Source organism: Sinohyriopsis cumingii, unplaced genomic scaffold (genome assembly GCF_028554795.1).
Source record: "Sinohyriopsis cumingii isolate HCF-2022 unplaced genomic scaffold, ASM2855479v2 utg000233l, whole genome shotgun sequence".
Lineage (NCBI taxonomy): Eukaryota > Metazoa > Mollusca > Bivalvia > Unionida > Unionidae > Sinohyriopsis > Sinohyriopsis cumingii.
In genome coordinates, this window is record NW_028315880.1 from 266,157 (window position 1) to 288,846 (window position 22,690).

At 33.1% G+C, this 22,690-nt stretch overlaps 1 protein-coding gene across 2 annotated transcripts in view; it reads left to right on the forward strand.

Annotated features, from left to right (window-relative positions):
* Positions 1 to 981: 981 nt before the first annotated feature.
* Positions 982 to 22,690, forward strand: part of LOC149774392 (adhesion G protein-coupled receptor L3-like) — a 63,043-nt gene continuing 41,334 nt past the window's right edge. The window contains exons 1-8 of one of the 2 annotated variants that reach the window (XM_089945333.1): positions 982 to 1,533; positions 7,669 to 7,749; positions 8,120 to 8,323; positions 10,045 to 10,206; positions 17,996 to 18,136; positions 19,274 to 19,468; positions 21,328 to 21,450; positions 22,048 to 22,142. In XM_089945333.1, the coding sequence (XP_089801459.1) occupies positions 7,698 to 7,749; positions 8,120 to 8,323; positions 10,045 to 10,206; positions 17,996 to 18,136; positions 19,274 to 19,468; positions 21,328 to 21,450; positions 22,048 to 22,142 (972 nt within the window). In that variant the 5' untranslated portion in view covers positions 982 to 1,533; positions 7,669 to 7,697. The remainder of the gene's footprint in view (positions 1,534 to 7,668; positions 7,750 to 8,119; positions 8,324 to 10,044; positions 10,207 to 17,995; positions 18,137 to 19,273; positions 19,469 to 21,327; positions 21,451 to 22,047; positions 22,143 to 22,690) is intronic. The other variant, XM_089945334.1, reaches the window with a different exon arrangement.

The following is a 22,690-nucleotide window of genomic DNA, read 5'->3' on the forward strand; positions in this document are numbered from 1 at the left end:
GGCGAAAGTTTCTTGGCCCCTGATTGATTAATTAATGAAATGAAATATGTTATATGCTCCTAAATTTAGCCATAACATTTTAACATGTTTGTAAAGTGACCTATTTTCAAATTCTAAGATAATTTTTGAATTGTTCCGTGTAAAGTCTTTTATTGTCAGAAACATATCGAGTGAAAAGAAAGACTTTCCATAAGGTGATGAAACGTTTTGAACAATTATGTTCAAAGATGACAATAAAGAAGTCTGAATGAGAACCATGTAGCAATGGATTTATATGTTTCATTTGCTGCATCGTCACAACTAAAATAGAGTTTAATGCAGCAACATAACATTCAGACAAATGTTTTTATATTTATTTACTTTAAAACTGTGCACTTGTGTGTGCATTTCTGCTTGTGTAGGTGGTTGAGAGAGAGAGAGAGAGAAAGATCAGCAATCAAGGAGTACACACTTCAAGTATATGGGATACGATTTCCTTTGATATTTGATATCACGTTCAGTCACATAGTGGTATCAATTGAAGGTTATGGTACTGGCTTTATCAAATGTACCGCTCTGATAAAATAATAGGTATTTATCATCGTTTCTCCACACTTACTCAAGTACATGATGAAAAACAATATGCTACGGAGATTATCCCAATTGCCATTTATATTTAATGTACCTGCATCGTCAGAAACATTGGCGGAAATATATAGTGTTGCTGGTGGTAGGTCGGAAATACTACTTTGATAACATAATTTAATAACATGAAAGAAGAAGAATTAACAGTAACAACTTTTCTAAATGTGTAAATACCACAGACATTTTATCTTTATCGGCTATACATGCTCTAAAACAGATGTATGTAATCTGTTGGAGTCTCCGCAGCAGTAGCAGCAGTAATATATTATCTAATGCTGCTCTACACTTAGGATTCGTAATGGTAATCTATAATGTAGTGCCGGTGTTAATGTAAGAAAAGCCGTGGTAGTTGAAATTAAAGTAGTAACAAATTTCAGTAGCATCAGTCACTGGATTAGCATTATAAGAAGGTCTTGCCTTTGTAATCACACGGCAAGCCAAACGTCAAAATAATCATTTATTGAAAGATATTCGGATTTATGATGACGTGGATTGAGGTGAATAACGTTGAAGCTAAATAAGAACGCATGGTGAATTTCATGACATTTTAATTTTCGTTATGTTCCGTATTTCTGAATATCTTACAGATGCCTGTTTTGAACAGTAATCACAGACTCATAGAGTGGGAACGTTTAAGAGTAAAGCCACACACTACACAAAACATTAAGGTGCAGTAAGTTGAGCTTTCTTAAAGATCCGTACATTATTTGTCTGCTACAATGTTCTTTATATGTACGGTGAACCAACAAGGACTTGTCTGCTACTGGATATTGGAAACGTTCTCTAAATGAGCCGCTTTGTGCACAATGACTTGAGTTTGGCTGTAAAGTTTAGAGGTGTGCATGACATCAGCGGAAACCTAAGCATTAAATCAGCTAATTAGAGTTTAAGAAGTTTACCAGATTGTCCGTAAGTAAAAGATTTTATTATATACTTGTAAATCTACTACAGTGTGCTTGATACAGCATCTTGATAACATGCATATTATTCTTGTTATCTGTAGACAGTGCATGAAAGAATTGTATAGTTCGTATATAAAATTCAAGTTTTGTTATCTTGTGAACTTCTATCTCATAGGATGATTTTAAGAAAGAGTTTTTATCAGACATTCAAAATTATCTTGTCAGTCATTTGAAGAATTTGAAGGAGTGGCTCTTTTTCTCTGAAACAGAACTTAGTTTGATTATATTTTCATCGTAAAACTGAAAATGAACTTGTACACGGACGTGTGAAACCAATTTTTCTGCTCAATAGTCGTGTATTGTAGATTTTCAACACACACACGCACACTTAAGCGCAGGCCATGGTTGTAAATAGGACAATTAATTCATTTCTAGTTCCTATTTCCTAGTATCGCGCTTTTCGTAGTATCAGTCTGCAGATGTGTGTTCTGTTAATGTTGTGTTTAGATTTAATTTGAGATGATTTATTTATTTTAGTTATTTTTGGGAATTGCCCATATGACTGAATTAGACAAACATTAGGGGATTATTGTGAAGTCTTTCACATTAGCTTTTAACAAGCCTGTCGTGATACATGAAGACTATCGGTAGTTTAGGACATTAAAAGCAATTCGAATCATGCAAATCGTTCTGAACAATATATTCCTTTGGACTTGTGGTATAACGTTTAGGATTATTTTCGATTTAATTGATAATATTGCGTGTTTCTCATAAATTTTAATTATAGAACTAAATGAATTAAATTGCTTATTAAGAGTCCTAACAAATGAAAAGTATGAAATAACTTTACTGGCAGTAAAAAGGTGCTGAAGCTACATGTTGTTTGATTGTTATGTTTCAACGGCACTTTAAACATTATTTGTTGTATCAATGCCGAGGAAGCTGGTTTTATATGTCAATGCAGGCCAGAGTCGTATTGAGATTTATACCATTCTCTGACGGTGTACATATTCTAGGACCTGATTTACTGTGATATCATATCAGCCTTTGTAATTCAGAATATGCATGTTGCTTAAACATCCACGGAGTAAATATCACTTTAATGCATCTTTTTGCTCACAAACGTTTAGGTGGAAGTAAATTTAAGAGGATTGTGTGTGACTCCCTTAAAATAATTAAGGTTTAGTTTATAATTAAGAAGACTGTATTTTCATTTCTGATGCCTCCATATTTTGAAAAGGGAAGAGTAATGAAACAACATAATGGAAACAAAAATGTTTTTACATTATATTCCCGATCACAATTGTCACACTTGGAAAGGTTACATCTAGGCGAAACTAAATATGATTTTGATTTTACTGTGAAAGAACGATTCATTGTAGAGGCAAGAAATATATATTTACATTGAATTGTTCTTCTTCAATCTGTGCAAAACAAAACGAATGCGACAAGTTTGTTAAACGAGTCTAGTGCGGATTTATACAGTGGATATTGCAGAGAGAGAGAGAGAGAGAGAGAGAGAGAGAGAGAGAGAGACGGGGGTGGTGGTGGTGGTGGTGGGTGGGAGTATTGCATGGCAGCTGTAACTATGGAAAAGGTCATTGGTACAAAGTGCGATTTCGTGTTGCCTACATGTTGATTATTTATAGATCTGGATGAGAGTATTAATATAAGACCAGTGACCGATCTTTACCGCTATAGGCGCGATAGAATAATTGGAATGGAACAAAAGCTGAGATATGAAAATGCCGAACAGAATGTTGTACTCATGAAATGTTGATGCTTGTGTGTTGTCGTATTCGAACTCGATGCCGCTGTAATCACGACTACTAAGTACATCTGTTCGATTTCCGTCAAAGATTTATCGATAATAACTTGTGCTGCAACAAAATATATTATTTTATTTTCAGCTCCAACAATGAAAGCGAGTCCCACAATATAACATACACTACGTCAACATGTATATTTGTGTTTGTGTGATGCCTGCGTGTCTATTGATAATTAGTCATAGATATGTAGCTGCATTCAAAGTCTTTTATTAACTAAAATGAATATGAAAGTTCCGAAACCTCGCTTAGCAATAAGCAAGCAAGATTTATCTGTATACAACGAGTTTAATTTTCGAATGTGCTATCCACTGTGTATCTATATCAGCTGATATTCGAATAATGTTTATTCACTAGGTGTAATTGGTTGACTCATTTGTATAACTTTAAAAAAAATTGTTTGAATAAAATCAAAACATCAACGTTCACTGAAATTGCTATTTAGTGTAAACTGAATCGTGGAATGAAAATTCAGGCGAGAAAGCAAAATCAAACACATTTCCTTTTATGAAACACACACAGAAAAGAACATTAAATAAGCACGAAAACATCGGGAAGAAAGAAATACTAGTTATAAATATGAACATAATAAATTGAAAATCTATGTGTTTTATCAAATAGCTTTGTAATTGCAAATGTACTCATACACAGAGCAATGGTTACCAGTTCTTCGTGTCATTTCAATTCCTGCTTTTTATTTAGTTTTTGGTGATAGAGACTATTGAAAGAAGGATTTAAATTTTTAAGCAAAGTTTGAATGATTAAAATATATCCGAACCTAATTAAAAGATATAATTAAGTAGAAGAATAACACTACGATGAGTGTATGTATGTATGTATGTATGTATGTATGTATGTATGTATGTATGTTTGGATGTAATTATGTATGTATGTATGTATGTATGTATGTATGTATGTATGCATGTACGTACGTACGTATATTTGAATCTCAGGAGCAGTGGTTGAGGTGTGGTTACGAATTATAATTTTTTTTGTATTAGCTAATGGACACTCCTACGTTTACGAGACCAACTGGTATTGGTCTTAAGTTTGCAGAGAAAGCTAAGAAAGTTACTACAAGAAAGGAAACAGAAAATTGTTACACAATTTGAACTATTTCGATCGCTAAAAGTTTAACGTGAACAACTGTATTGCTAAATTCATGTTATGTTATCTGAAGAAGCTAATAATGTCGTTCTAAAATTGAGCGTGATGATACCAAATAATTAAGCGTTTGGAAGAAAGAAGCTTGAAATATGTACAAACATTGATAGAACAACTGGATAAAAAGTTACAGCTATTTATCATGGTATATCCGAACAAAATTACATAACTTGAAGATCAACAGAAACATACTGGTAAGGACCTGAAATATATATTTCATACGGAGGAACATTAATCAGTGATTTAATATCTTGTGTAACATATATAAGCAATGCAAACTGTGAAAAACGACTACAGACGCAAAAAGAGGTATTCATCAATATTAACATTTTTATTTTAAAAGGTTAAGATCATAGATAGATGGTTTATATTCTTAAATGGAAAATAAGGCTTCCTTTGCAAAATTTGATTCTTTCATAGAGCTTATTTTTCTAGTGTTCTTATTAAAAATATTATTGAAAACAATTTCCGATGTCGTTTCATTTTCTTTGCTTTCACAGTGTTAGCCAGTTAGATATCTTTGTCAGATATATTTTTAAAATTCAGTATTATATACGCATAAGATGCATATGTATGTATCTGCTTGAATAACATGAAACTTCCTATAATGAAAATCTTGACCTGCCGTGTTTGTATAATGTGTTTGTAGATTGTTCGGTTAACCAGTTTTAAGTACAGCGTAATGTATTATCATCGCCCAATTCAATTGCTTCGGTTTAATTTGCCCTCATAATTGATTGATATTTGTGAAACAACTGGACTTTTATCATCATAGATTAAATATTGCTCATCCTTACTTGCCAGATGATGAAGTTGATCACTTTCGCTCATTTGCAGTTATTTAATTAAATACGTTTATTTATGGTTAATGCATTTGATCCGTTTGCAGATTGGCCTTGATGTTGCATCGATTGGTGTAATTGCACAATACGTTGTTATAGACGTGGGATATCATCGGCAAGTAATAAGCTAGAATTTCCGGAAGCTGGTCAATATATATAATTGTTAACTAGCCTTTAATGGCTTATTTTCGACTAATGACATACAATGTACGAATCAACTTAATCAGAATCTGCATGAAGGTTCTCTTGACACACGACTATGGTAGTGCTCTGCTTGAAGAATGTGAGTGACCGAATGACGTTTTGACACTATAAGACCCATGTTGTTTACTCTTACGATAAGCAATCACTGTACAACATCCAGACCTAAATCGTGAATCAAGTCCGTAACCAATTACAAATAATAACGTGTTTTAGGTCTTTGATCGATACAAAAATAAGCATGCTTTATAGAAGTGGCATAATCATGACAAGATTTTGTCACGGAGATTCTAATTCCTTGGTGAACATTTATATTTGCCTTTGGGATGTATGAACTTCACTAAATACTGATCATTGAGATTGATGGGAGGATATATTTGGCTTGGTTGGCATAAGTCGTGTGTGATTTAAATTGCACTTGCGTTGTGAATCAATTTTAGTATAAATAAATAGCTTGATTTCTTCCTCATCTCAACCTAGCATTTCGTCGAAAATGGCTAAGTGAGTTTAGCTTAAGTGAGGCACGTCACCGTCGTCTTCTCATTGAGTATCCCCTATTAGATTATTTTCTCGTAATATCACCTGAAAAGAAAATGTTGATCTTGTAGTCAATTATCAGATCTGTTCGTGTAATGTCAACAAATGTTAAAAAATTAGCAGATGAAAATTTGAAACCATGATACACTGTTATACGATTACCATAATGATGCAAATTTCGGAGTGCTTAAATAGTGATACACCATACTATTGTTCCATTCACTCCCGTTGTGATCCAACGTTTACCCCATAGTGACCCACCGCATGCATCTTACATTTCCAAATATCCACAAAGCATATCTACGTACCAAACATTTCTCAATATAATATCCTAAATGTTCACATCCACATTTCTGTTCTATTTACCAATTCTTTATGTTTAGATACCCATTTAATTTTTCATTATATACTTTCATATGCTGTTTCCTTGAAGAAATTTAATAAAGTTTCAACTATAAAAGTTACTGTAGTCTTCAAAAATAAATATGCAGCTTATCATACCGGAAACTGAAAGAAGTGATTATAAAGAAAGCCATAGCAACATAAAATGTTTCATTTGCGCACCAATAATTCAAAATTGTCTAAACTTTTTTTGGCTGTTTTCCACACACTAAACGTTTCTAATGACTGCTTTTTGGTTCCCTGTTTGCTAGTCATTTTATGTGATCTATATCAACACCTTGCACCATGATGATAACAACACCGAGTACAATCAATCCACTCATGTGATTTGCGATCAAATGTACAAATCCCATATTAAAATCTCCAATTAGAAGTTACAACAATGCAATTGCACAAACCTTTATGCACTCCAATAATTAGCTCATTTGCCGAAGAAAGCATTTGTCAGGACTTACAATCCAACATTCAGAAATCATTCTCTTTTGCTTCAGTAGCATGTTATAGCAGTTGTTATTAAAGGTCAGGGTCATATGAAGAACAAGAGATGTCACAAAAAAGGATACGAGTTTGCTTTTGATAGATCGAAATGCGCAGAAAGCAGTACCAAGGAAGACATTAAGAACACATGACATACGCAAGCGTCATGTTAGAATATGAATATCCTGGTTTAAAGAGCATCAACCATTTTTTTTTAAATTAAAGAAAACAATGATCAACACAAGTTCTTTAGATAAGTGACATGACCCGCTAGGTCACTTTACCTATATGTTTACATATAAAGTTATCAGTCTTAGCTAACGAAGGATGGCGGCTTGGAACTATATGTCTGTGAAGAGCCTAGTGTAAAAAGAACTTCTAGTCACCTAAAATTAAACAATTGCTTTATTAGTAAAAACCTCTGATATTATGACAGAAAGAAAGTAAACTTGAGTTATAAAGATTAAAGAATAATGGTTATGTAATTATCGATGAGTAAATTGTTTCTATCCTCTCGCAAAGTGAGCATAAAGTTTTTTGGACTTTATTTTATTTATTTATTTATCGATAAATTCCCAACAATGATCATATAATCAAATCATGTATTCTCTGTGTGTGTTTTACTTCTGTGTGTCTTAAGTTTATATAATTTATTATAGCGTGCGTGCGTGCGAATATATTTTTTAATTTCAGAACAAAGAGGAAAGTAAATATCATCATAAATGAAGACGATATTGGCTATTGTGATATTGCAACACATTCAAGTCGCCTATGGTATGTCACAGATAAGTGAATCAATCAAAGAAAAAGAAATTTTGTATTCAGACGTCAAAAAATACTGAATTAAATACTGTTGCACATTTTATCATACTGAAAACAATAGCATAAACTAAATCGGACAATATATCATGTTTTCTTTCTTATGATTTACATACGTTACAAAATCAGTTTGTGAATCTAGTCATATGTAAAGAATCAAATGCACAAACTGTTTACTATAAGGGTGTGTATCGATAGAAGGACGGTCGAAATCTAAGTTCTAATTTATAACGAAACATTTAACAAATTTCAAATATACATATCTAGTTTTGTATGATCTGCAATTGATACTGATATTTAAATATTATACTTTTCCCAAACAAAGGTCAGAACTGTGTTGTTGAATATGAAACTCTTCCTCACTTGGAGAGCCGGGCGCGGAACTATACGAACGCTGGTAATGAAATGTTCTTGATCGACCATAGTCTGGATTACAAATGGTATAATGTTGGGAAGATGAATATTCCGAATGACCATGAGAGTCTAGATATTGGGATGTGTGGCACATATTACCCTGTTTGGATGAATGGTAAGTTTTCTGTTTACATTTATGTTTCTTGTATCAAATAATAAATGGAAACCTTCCTCTATAGTCATAGACAAAATGATCCTGTCAATACTGTTCATCTTATCGAAGCATAGACCTTCGAGGTAGAGGACTTGCACGTTACTACTTAGTATTACTCTTCGCCAAAGAGATGTAAAACGTCGTGTATTGCATACGAATGTGTATCATTCGATTAATCTCTGTTTCCCAAACGTAATTTTCAACAAAAAAAAATTAGTATTTTGTACAGCTGTACTAATTTATTTGGAAACTTTACCATTGGATCATCCCGTCAATTTAACAAACCTCAATAATTATTCATTATTCTGCCACGTCTAATGGAAATGAATTTAATGTTCGATGCTGACAGTCGGTCTTATTTAATAAAAGGAATCTACACGGAAACAAATGAATAAACAGACGCAGATAAATGATTACCCTTTAGGAATAGCAGTATACATTTTCATCACCCTAGCCTCCCATCACTACAAAGAAACTTAGAGACAATATTATCTGTCATAAATGTATCTAATCATCTACAACTAGTTTCAATTTATCACCTGCATGTAGTTTGTACACATTGCATCATCTTTGAACACATGACATATCATTATAATATTAATTCCATATTTGACAGTTCAAAGCTGACGTAAATGCATCCAGATAACTTATGCAAATCAAAACAGATTTTCTGAGATTGGGTTACTATACTACGCACATTAATTATGCATGCAAGTATTGTCCATGTTTTAGACGTAACTATAAACAAATTGCAGTGTCATCATTCAATACTTACACATATGGATGACCTAAAAATAGTTCACATATTAGCCGCCTCAGATGAATTCTAGTTTTCGCGTCACTTGAATGACTATATGACGGTGCTTGGACAATTGAAAAGTCCTTTATTACATGCCTGCGCTATGGTAATTTGCATTATTTGTTAGCTAGCAGTAGACTCGTCTTACCTGCATGCACTGTGATATGATGATTCCGTAAGGCATTAATTGTTAGAGGTAGGATACTCTTTCGATATTGTAATTGAAATATAAATGTGTCTTATTTATATAATGACGATTGAATTGATATATTCACTGCACAATTGCCATACCTCAAGTGCGCCATTTAAGGGCTATAACAAGGTCATCTTCAAACAATTTCGTTGTTTTCAACAGAAGGTCTCTTCTATAATTTACAAACATTTTCATCTTGGTCATTTAAAAGCTGCATGTGTTGTTAGTATCGCAAATTGCTATATTTCATTGCATGGAATGGTTAACAGTTCTTATACATGTACATTTAACACAATTACTTTATTTTGGACCAGTAGACATTTTAAGCCAGGTATATTTTAGAACGACGTGGACGATAAAGTAAAGCAATGTTATATTGCGACATACAATTTTAAAGTATTTCCTATTTGCATTTTTCATTAGCAATACTATTTATTTATCAATTGATGTTAATAATGTTGACGATTCCCACACAAAAGCAAAGAAACAAACAATACATTTCAGTCATGATCTTTATATATAGCATGAAGTGTACAGTCGATAGCATAAAACTACACCATCTGAACAATGCAGACGTCTGTAGGCAATAGAGCAAATGTTTACATGTACAATGCGTTTATGCAATCACAGTTTATAATATCCAGTGGAGATTCTGATTATTTGACAGTAATTTTACTTGTATATATGTAGGCGCAGTACCCGATCAAACTGATGGTGTAGTGGTACGAACAGCATGCATTTTGTCATTCAATGACAACTGTGCCTACAGAAGAACAATAGAAGTACGCAACTGTGGCACACATATGATCTACAAATTAGAACCAACTAGTAATTTTAGCGCCTACTGCTTCGGTGAGTCTTACATTAGATCGAATTAATCTATATATATTTGCCCAAAGGCATGCTTGCACTTCTATTTCATTTACCCACGAGTCGTTTGCCCAAGAAAATTGTATGTCATGGAGTTTCTTAAAATATAGACCACTAATATTGAAATTTTAGACGAACCATTTACATCTTGCAGCAAGTGAGGTCTGGAATCATGCGGTACATTAAACATTCTTTTTGATTTTTGTTTCAGACCTGTCATCACTGATCACGTATCTGCAGCTCAATAACCTTGTACGTGTTTCGAAAATAATAATTTTACCAAATTATAAGATAATACGAATTCTTGAGACCAAAGAAAAATATTTCATTAATTTTTACAAATAGGAAAAAAAAATAACTTTGTGCTCCAAAAGGTTTGAAGTAATATCAAATGTTTTTGCCGTAATGGTCCACGTTAATATTTCTGCTTTTATGTTGGCCTTGATGGTGTTACTAATGATGCTGGATATTTTTTTAACCAGCTGATAAAGACATATTTATTTAACATTCCAATTAGTACATCTTTTGATCATATATTGTCCTCACATGAATGCTGATAACTTTTAATGCAGATAAAAGGTATTCAACGATTTCTGAGCTTAAAGTCTTTGCTATCTCATTTCTGTCCCCGTGGTTTAAAGTCTCCGGCACAGTCAATGTGGTATGTGAGATAGCTTTTCATTAGCTTCCTAATTGTCGTTGGTTTTTATGGGAATTGTCTAGATTTATTTCTCCTCCAGGTATACGGGCCACCACGTATTGCCCATCTTGAGCTGAAAAACGAAAGAACAAACATCTGCATTAATGAATACATACTTTGACTTAAATTTGGTTGCAAATGGATTCAAGAAGCATATGAAATTAGCAGTGCGGGCACCTCATTTAGTTACGTGTTTAAAATGTAATTTATACGGTAGAGAATGTCTTTTGGGATATGACATGACAGCCTATGACATTTATCTTTACGAAAACAATAATGCCTGTATGAAAACATTTGAGAATTATCTTCAAGCGAACATTTTGGGACATTTTCGCTACCTATGGAAATTAAACAATCTGTCACCGTGCACATTATGCAAATTAGCATTACACCTGAAGTGGTACGGTATGGACACGCAAACGACATAACATTATGTCCAAAAGTAAGGTAAGTTTGACCATGTATGGGAACTAAACAATTTTGTCGTTATAGACCATATGGACAGTTTGTCATTACGGATGGCACTATAGCTTCATATGGGAATTTAAAATGAGCTGTCTTTAGTTGGCAACGTGAATTTAGTATTAGCAATTTATTATCCACGATGTGAAAGTAATATTAGTGGATTATGGCTCACTATACCGATTGAACGTTTACCGATTATAGCCCCAACGTAACTAGAATATTGCCGGTTTATGGAACAACTATGGAAATATGTCCTGTTCTAACTGACCGACATCTACTTTGACTGACGAATACCTGTTATGATTGACATCGACATAATTTGACACATCAACAATTAGTTTTACCTGACCAGCACCAATTATGACATTTTTCACATAAATAGTTATGCAGATGCCTTAATGACCTATCCTTACTTACTAATTAGATTGAAATCAGAATTTGTATTGAGATGCGACAATAGAATACAAAAGAAAAAGGACCGATTCAATCTAACTTTTCCTTGTTTCTGAGCAAATTTACATATGCCCGTAACTTTCGATCTTCAGCTGAAGCTCGATACGAGACCATTAGACGCCATACTACTGCGCCAGTTGATCTTTGGCATGTGCCTCTGACCTCCACTCTAGATCACCAATTTTCAAAGTTTACTGAAATCCTAGCCAGCTGACACAATATCGATAATCTTTATTTTCTCCAAACAGTACAAGTTTGTTTATCAGAAAATCTTGGTTCACTTACCACCCTACAGCACACCTTCTTTTGCATATAGTAATTTCAAGAACAAAACCGTAACGTCTAGTGGAAAACTATAAGATTAAAAATCCACTCATATAATATTATTTGATAAAGTATATAGTGAATGCTATTACCTATACAGTTAATCCAGGCAGCTATTAACAAATAAATCGAAAACATATTCACAAATTGGTCAATAGTGTACTTTGGCCTTCTCCTGCAATCTAACGTAGCACGTCTAATATAGTATCACGATCCAAGTAATTCATTTTAGCAACTGAATGTACCCAAATAAAAAGTATATTGCAGATAATATTATTATTTGAATACAAACCACTACTCAGTTTCAAAAATGGGAATAGTGCGCCCTTATCAGATGAACAGGTGGTTGTGCGGATGTATTCTTATTACCGAGTGATAACGAATTAAAGCTGACAATACAGTTGAATACAGTTATTTCTAAACGTCAACCTATAACAGAAACATAAGACAGAAACAAGTGTAACGTGTAAGGTTGATGCGAGAGCATTCCAATCCCTTTGAAATTCTGCCTATTCCTTCTGCTTGTCTACAAAGCCACAAAAGTCAATTACACAAAAAACACCAGAACTAAACACAGAAGCACGAATACTATACAAAGGTAAGATTATTTTGCTCGTAATAAGTATAGTTAAATACAATAAAAAGGTTTAACGATTTTGAGTATTGTTAATTATCAGTGCTAGCAAGGCAGGAATGGCTAGAAGAACTGACCCAATCAATGGCATTTATAGGTCAGCATTGAAACGTTTGCACAATCAAGAATTAATTATATTCCAGATATGTTTCTATCCTGGAGATAATATTTTAGTGAGCTGGCTTTTTTAAAATTTTGTTTTATTATTCTCTAGATCGATATTGCATCATTAAGTTGGAAGTATATACTAGCTTACTAAATCTTTCGAAGACATTCATAAATACACTTTCTTGACATTTTTACATAATAATGATAATCAAGACCATGTGTTTGAAAAAGCAAGTAAATGGCAGAAACATATGATTTGATAGCCTGTACGTTCCTTCTTATATTTGCATTAGCAAATGCCAGATTTTAATCTTCCTGACTTAAGACGCTATGTTTTAATGAACGCAGCCGGGGAATCAAATAAATTTATTTGGATTTGGTATTATTGTGGGATAATGGATGACCACAGACAGGGTTACATCAATAAAAGTATATCCCGAATAATTGACATGATCCAATAAAGTGGAGAGGAGCCCTGTGGCGGAACATTAGTTTTCTTGACGATGCTTGACAACGCTGATGAGGAAACACAGAATAGTAGAGGTTCATTGACGGTAGAATTTGACGTTTGATCAAACTTTAGTACGTACGAGTGTGTTTCAAGACAATATGTTCTGTCAAATATTAGTATTATTAGCGGGAAATCGAGCATATATAAACATATATGGCATCAACGTACACACGGCGATACATTACATCGGTTCTCATGCATTCATCATCGTCCGCCACCAACATTTGGCATTGGTTTGCCCTTCAACCGTGAACGAAACCGTTGCATTAAAGTCAAATGTTTTTTATTTACTAAATAGTTGAAGTTATGGATATGCTTTCAAACATGTCCCCACATATCTACCACTTGATATCATTGAACATCCAGGCTAAGGTGTCTATTATCAATTTATCGTACATCTTACATAATGAACAATCTCAGAGTAGTTTGAATTCATGGTAACGACCTTCACGGTGGACATTATTACACCATTTAAACGTGTACATGATATTTGTTTTTTAAATCCCATGCATCCACTGAACAAGACCAAATATTATTTTCCCTTTTTTCCATAACTTGTTCAATGATTTACTTATAATGAGCTTTACATAAGTAATGTAACCGGCACAAATCTTTGGCTAAATAATGACAGTCGATATATTGATAGGGTCTGGGTGTAAGACTGGTTTGTTTTTATTCGGTCATGAACTTTCAGTACGTCTGTGTTTGAGCCATAGAATATCGCCATAGAAGCAACGGTATTTCACTTTGTCCTGAACATGTATCGGGTGTAAACAATGAGTTTGGCACTAATCATGTAAAGCCTTAGTTTTGAAATTAAATTGAAATATGGTTTTGACATCAGTCACTGTAACTGGCTTAACTCATTATGTAACAACGTCCTATTGCTGCTGCTGATAGTGCTGCAGTTGGAGTCTCAGTGGTCTCCGTCGAAAGTAGAAAGACTTAAAACTCCTGGAAATTCTTTGCCGACGAATTCGCTTGCGTTTATGTTACGCCAGAATGCCCCATACAACTCGAACAATTTTGGTTTCACTACATCCCTTCTGTAAGTTTTTCACTGTTTTCGTCTCTTCCTCTTACTTTTTCTTTTTGTGAAATTTTTGGTGTTGTGTTGAACAAAGATCTGCTCTTCCTCGGCAATTGCATTCTAAAGGTTCCCCTAATTCTTCCTTTTGTTTCCATTTAAATCAAGCCAGTAGAGTTAAGACGTCCAAAACAAACAGTATTCACGTTATTCTCCTGCGGAATATTAATCGCCACAGCAAAACTAGTCATTTGTTTCAATAACAAAGTTAAATGTATCCAGTGCAGGCTCATCTCAGCCATTATATACAGTATTAACATTGTATACAACTTTTAAATCATATGATCTCCTTGGCTCATGTGTCGGCATTTCTCCACCAAGATGAATATAAACTTCCCTTATTATGTAATTATTTCAATGAAGCTATGCATTCATGACATCCCGTTATATATGAAGACAACGTTGGCCATCACCAAGACTAGCAATACAGCAGCCTGAATACGAAGAGCATATCTGGAGCATATCTTAGTGTATGGACCATGATTGAAGAAAACCTGAAGTCACGTAAATACGTATAGCGCGAGTTAAATGTTTTCATTTACACTCCACTGGAGTAGAAAATGTCCACCAGTTATTAAAAAAACCAATGATAAATCAATGCCAAAAGTCTATGTCGGTATATCGTTGAATATCTTCCACAACTGAAACTTAAATCGCGATAGATGTTTGTGATAATTTTCACTTGTACTCAAAGAGACAGTTTTGGACCAAGGCCATATCACTGTACTACGTATATTCATACATATAATGACGACGAGCAATACCATTGCCGTATCTATATGATATTATATCATGCTACCTGCACAACATGGTTAATCGGCCTTATTACATAAACATGTTATTTTGAAGGAATAATACCAATTCCAAACGACACGTTAGCATGATATCAATCAACCAGCCAAGACCAAAATCAATATGAAGCTACAAGTCAAATTTGGATTGATTGAAATGTCCTCAATTAACCAAATTTTGACAAAGGAAGTATCCGTTAAAAGCGTTGCAAATATTTTTACTAACATGGGCTTTGTGTTCTGCCAAGCGATTTTCATATTTACGGTGTAACCAAGGTCAGATTAGTGTGTAAAATATAAATGTTACATATATAACCATATAAGCACCTTCTTGATCGCCAATTACTAATAAATGTGAATATAAAGCCTCGGGTTTTAAAAAAAATGTAGGAAAATGTATTTGGTCCGTCAAATAACCGCAGTTGCTTGGTCGCCACTATAAATTTAAAGTCAGGGAGTCACTGAGGGTTTTGTCTTGAAAGACACAGTGTTATCGAAGGAAATTGTGCTCATCATATAATGGTTCTCAGTCGGTTGTGATCTAACATGGAAATATGCACGTGCCCCTAACATCACATTCCTGGTATTGTTACTTCTAAGGGTTTAAACTTTCTTATCAAGATTACGCAAAAGCTAAACAAACAGTCGATTGTTCCAGGACATACATTTATTTAAATAAAATCAAAATATAAAACGATGCTAATGAATTAAAACTATCTAATACTGTATGAATTCTTAGTATGTAAACCTAATAATCCTAAACAAACTATTAATTTTAAACCAATCCTGAAACTATTCTAAGGAATTCCGAAAGAAGCTTCTGTAGTACTTATGTGCTACCGTTAACACTTGTGAATTTAACACAATTATTAGTCTATTTTTCCTTGAATGTAATATCGTAAACGATGAATGTCGCTCAAGTACTTCAATGTTTCGCATATTCCAACTGAATTTGTTTTATATATTCAAGTACTTGAAGATTATTACTTAACACCAAAGTACTGACCGTTTAAATAAAATGTTATCTGATCTGCTATAGCCAACGATTATATAAATATGATTCACTATTTTTCCTTCAATGAACCTTACAAACACTAACACAACTGAAGAATGAAATAAGCAGTGATTATGGTCTTTATATAGTGTCCATTTGCGTTTCCAATAAACAATCTCTGATTTACAATAATGTATAGAATAATCTGAATCATTTTATTCTCTTTCACATTAGTTTGGTCGTCAAGACACACAAACAGTTATATTCAGACCTTCTACGCGTTATTCCTGCACAGCGCAATTGCATGTTGAATCACGTGCTTTGTTTACGTGACTAACATTCAAACACTCGTGGAATTTATTAGTTTACTTGTTGGGTTCACCTTAGCGGTCAGGCTTATCATGAATGAAAGTCTTGCGATGAAATATAAATGTACTTATAATATAGTACTAACCAGTGAATTAAATGAATTAACAAATAACACTCTTAGTCTCAAAATGACTTAAACAAAATAATATTATACATTCACACAATGATACGTAAATCCTTTATGGTAATATATACGTTAATATGCTAGTACACGAAGAAACTACTGGTTAAGGAAATCCAAGAAATACAATAGTATGAATAGTCTCACTGACTCTCCTCCAAATAATTTGATGTACACTTAGAGGCATGGACATTGTTATTATTTCTTAGTAGCTGATCAAAGTTAGATCATTGGAAATTGTCAAAGAGAATGAATTCATACAAACACACTATCAAACATAATGAGGATAGATGGGCTTACACACAATTTACCCACACACATGCTTATATACTACCATGCACGAGGGCTAAAGCTGATTAAGACAGTTGAACTCTGATATCTGAGAGAGTGTAGACCATTTTATTTTCTAGATAAAACATAGAGTTAACATTAACTTTGAACTTGCGTTGTAAGTAAAGGTAATTTTCTTCTTTTCAATTTTAAAATTCTGTGTTCCATTTTCCATTTCTTTTAACATTTCACGTTCTCAATTTTCTTTTTAAAATTTGTTGAAATTCAAATAGCATCATTAAATATAAGACAAATTTAGTAAAGAGTCATCCAAATTCAGTGAAGTTCAGATGAGCGCAAAATTTGCAATCTTTAAAAATCAAGAAACACACCAGATTTTTAAACACAATTAGATGTAAAGCATTGACTAACTTTTGTAAATAATTTGGTTGTATATAAATTTGGTAAAGATTAATTATTCAGTAAAATTGAAAACGTTACGCTCATGAAAACCTTATGATTAGTTTACTATATGAAACCTGGCTGCTTATTAATTACCGATAGAAGAAAAATTACTCTTCTGAAAATTTCTGCAAACTTGCACATCTACTTTATACAGGGATATGTATGTATGTATGTATGTATGTATGTATGTATGTATGTATGTATGTATGTGTGTATGTATGTATGTATGTATGTATGTATGTATGTATGTATGTATGTATGTATGTATATATATATATATATATATATATATATATATATATATATATATATATATATATATATATATATATATATGCAGATACAATATTGTTTTGTTAAAGCTGGAATTTGTCATTAATCGACAATGGTGATGGATTGACAACCGTGCCTACGTTTACAAGTTGTATTTTATTAATTTAGGATTGCTTTACAGAACCAAATCCTTTTTGTATATTCAGAGGCTTCAGAGGGTTCCATTTGCTCCCAGAACGATGACTGTTCTGACGACAATGCTGTGTGTGATAATGGGACATGTATCTGTGGGTCTGGATATTACAATATTATTGGTGTCAGAGCCCTAGGAGGAACATGTATGCCTAGTAAGTTAACGTGGAAGTTTATGCAAAACTTGAATGCGGTTCAGAATCGATCTGCTTTTCAGAACCTGATGGAAACTGACATTTTAGTGTTTGTTTTTACAGTACAGTACATATTCTTCTTATAGTATAGTACGATATTGCACATCTTCATATTGCACACTCACGTGCACGACACGTTTGGCCAATAGTATAATAATGTATTAGGAACTACTTTGTAAACAAATAATGTACACTCATGTAGTCGACGCTTTACGTTTTTGTATATTAAATGTGTTTCTGAATGAACCTAAGCAGCTGTTTCTAGGACTGCCACATCACAGCTGCTTTGCAATATTTGGCGTTAACTTTTTGAAGCAATTGATTTAGGCCACCTGTAGACGACAGGCAGGTGATACAATTCGTTGGGTCCTTGCAAAGAACATGAAAGTGACAAGATATAAAAGTGTCTTCTTGAGATGGTGATACAACTGGCAAAAAAAATACTTACAGTTTTACATCCAAACTTGTTTTGAAAAGTATTTTATTAGTTCTGCAAATCCGAATTACATTGAGCTATGTCATGGGTTATAAATCTTGATTACACATTTCGAAATTGTACTGTAATTTTGAATACATTCCAAGTGCGATTAAACCCTCCTTATAAGACTCAAAATGAAATGGACATCATATTCCATCGAGTCTTTATGATAATTACAATTATCTGGGCGGACTAACGTGCGCAGTATTAATTGTTGGTGTTGTGTATTGATGAATCTGGTCTCGAGGATTTAGTTTCAAATACAGCATAAATTCAGTTACTTTGTTTCTTTTGGTTTACTTTTGAATATATAATTAAGCCTTAAGTAGAATAAGAAAATGTGCATATGATAAAAAGATTACAGCAATAGTATGTGAAAATTAGAACTTGTTTTGTCGGATGGATATGCTGCACTCCCAAGGTAGTGCAGTATATACATCCCAAAAAATGTATAGTAAGAGCTGATGGTTTGGTTATGTGAGAGAGGAAGAGAGAAAGAGAAAAAGGTGACATAACAATGCTGTTACATAAACGCCAAAGTTTCACTGACGCCCTTAACTGATGGTATACTTTACAACATATTTTACGTTTATTCAAGTCTAATAAGTTACTTTTTTCAGAGGTCGGATTAGGTGCCAGTTGTATCCAGCCAGATGCCTGTTCTGATATCAATGCTAAGTGTGATAGAGGGAGATGTATTTGTGTGTCTGGGTACTATGACAATGACAATAAGTCTGGTTACAGTGAATATGTCGATTGGTACGATGACTATGACAATACTGGCGTCAACATCTCTGGTGGAATCTGTATTCCGCGTAAGTTCACGAGAGAGCTTTATCATCTAGACTGAGACACAAACGTAATGAAGATAAATAAAAGAAAGGACAATTGTAGAATGAATAGCGGACGTAATTAATTTAATAATGCACGTCAATGTTATCAGATAGAAATCCTCTTTGCAGACAACTAAGCAGCCGAAATAGATTCAAAGCTTTCCATTGTTGAGAAACTACACTTATACTACCATAAGCGATTTGCGGTTTCTTCATTGGAGAGCGCTGAGTCTTAATCGAATTGTTGCGAATTCGTTCGACTACTGTCCAGTCTAACAGGGTTTTCCTGTCGAAAAGGAACATAGATTCTATATTACCTCAGCATGCTATAGTCAAAGCTTTGTGAAGCTAAGACAAATTCATAAATAAATAAAACAAGAAGCTATTTCGGTGCATATTAAAATATCCACCACTAAGAAAAACAATTTGTTGTCTTATTAAGGTTTAGGAAAATCAGACATTAACTGTATATAATTCGTATCAATGTGTCATGTTATATATTTGAATGTGCCATAAGACTGCACATCTTTGAAATCATTTCTAACTTGATGTGGATGCAAAGAACAGAAAGTACAATAAAATAATTCCCTCTTGCGGATTGGGAATGTAGAATTTGCTCCATGAAACCTACCAAATGCAATATAAGACGATTTATACATGCAACTATTTTGCCTTTGATGCGTACATTGACTATGCTGCAGTTGAGTTTTGCGCCAACAAATTGGACTTTGCTTTTTAAGAATTTTTCCAAATTATTTAATATGATTTCACTTCCTCATTCAAGAGTACGCTGCATCAATATAATATATCCTGGCGAAACATAAACAGCCAAATATATATTTTCATGCTAGCCAGATTATAAACTATAGCATAGGATCGCTCAATCATAATTATGACTTAATCACAGACAATAAAATTCCATAAAATTATATGTCAAGTCCACCTGGTCACAACAAAACGCCTTTAGGTTTCTATGCCCAAATACTGTCCAGAAAACAATTATATACTAATTTAAGAAGTGAAAGGGATTCTCCTATGAGGACCACATGTTCACACTTCCAGAACAAAATATAAACATTTTACATGCCAAACATCACGTATGGCCTCGATTTCACTTTACGAATCTTACTTTGAGAAAGAATTATTTAAACAAATGTTGTTTATTACAACTCTCACTGGTTTCTCAGTCATGGTCAGTAACTAGGTCCGCATTAGATACAAAGTTATATTATTAGTTGTTTATAAAAAAAAACCTGAACTGAATTTCAGGACAATGTCAAATCCAGTAAATAAAGTTGTATTTTAGTAGCATGTAATGTATTGTTTTTTAAACTAACAAACAGGTAATTAAATTAAATGATATCAAATATAAATTAAATCAAATATACATAACACAGTGAATTCCACTTCCTCGTTGTAGAAACAATCCAAAGGTATTGCAGTGATTCTAATATGTAAGACCATATTAGGGTCACCCAGATATTAGCGGACAAGAGCATAAAATTGCAATCTGCCAGAATCATCAGACCGTAAACTATTTTAAGTAAACATTACAACTTAACATTATCTAAATATTGTTTCGCAGTTATTCCAATTAGATCATTAATTTTGATAGATCTTTAAGAGAATGTCATGACAGCAAATGCTTTCTGAATTCTATTCTGACCAACGACCTGAAATTGTCGTAAAAAGTCAGAACAATGAGAACAATTAGGACATTTAGTTCAAGCAGCAAGAAACCATTTGAGATAATACGTTTGAAAGTAACTTAGAACCACGTCCTTATTATGCCAGATTTAATTATTTCTTTACCAGTAATTTGAAGTTCATATTTCTTCCAGAGTACCCTAGTGATAGAGTTCCTATTCTCCCTTGCGAAGACAATACCGATTCCAAGGGTACTGCATGGAGTCGTACCCATGGAAACGTTAGTGTTATGGAATCCTGCCCATCTGGATTTGTCGGTAACTTTCGCATTATATAATTGTGATAAACGTATTAGTTTTCATTCTTCAGAATATTTCTAATATTTCATGTCACTGTCATCAGAAGGGATCACATCAAATAGTTTCTTTTGTTTCTTTATTCAATGATGTAAAGACCATTATGCATTTAAAATGACCCAATAATTCCAGGAAATAATTAGAGCCATTTAATCAGTCTGTTTTTATTAACACTTACAAGCAATTAATAGAGCAGGTAAGCCACGATTAATCTAATCAATAGCTGTTTCTTTTCATTTTTTCACTTGTCCCATTATACGAAAAAACAATTATGCCTAAATATCGTTTGAGTGCTAAAAGTAGAAAATAAAACCTAGTGTCAATATATACTTAAATGTGTGTACTATAATAAGTTTATATTCTTAAGTGACTTTACTTTGTGTGCAGAATCATAAATGTACCTTTTAATGTTATCTTTATTTTATTTTTCATTTGGACTCCAGCAATACTTTACAATCTCTTGCTAATGCTTTAGCGTAAAGCTTGCCGTTAACGGAATGTATGCTTTATAAAATAATGGCAGAAACAATTGAAATAATCCTTGTTATTTTGACTAAGGCAATGTCACAAGATTCTGTAGCGCCAGTGGTTCATGGGACGAACCAGACTATGGTGACTGTGTGAACAAGATGTTTATCCTTCTGAATAATGAGGTAATTTATTTATTCTTATTGCAAGGAAGGAAATATTTGGTCCAAACGTAATAAGAGTTAATAGAGTTTTAAATTAGAATGTTTGTATTAATTTTAGTTAACTGTATGAGTGTCACATTCTATCTTTTAATTAGGAAAAGGATTCTATTATTTATCAGTACTAATGGAAGCGGAATCATGTTGTGATAATGTTTTGATTTATATTTTGAAGGATAAGAAATATAATATAGTACGTAGTTTCAAACGTTTTAATTATGTGTAGTTGTCTTCATTATAACGCAAGCATTTTAATATGAAAATAACATATTTTAAATTGCTTCGTCATGAAATTTGCTAATAAAGTAACATAAGTCAAGATCGAAAACTAACAAATGTAACGTGTGGCTAAAACATAGAATCTTGTAATAAACTTTGGACATTTAAACAAACATGAAATGCAAAAAAAATATTGTGTAAACTTTAGATAAATACAGATGTGTACTCAGTGCATGTATCAACATCATTGTCAATCATGGTATTCTGAATGTTGTCTTTAAAGTGATGTTATC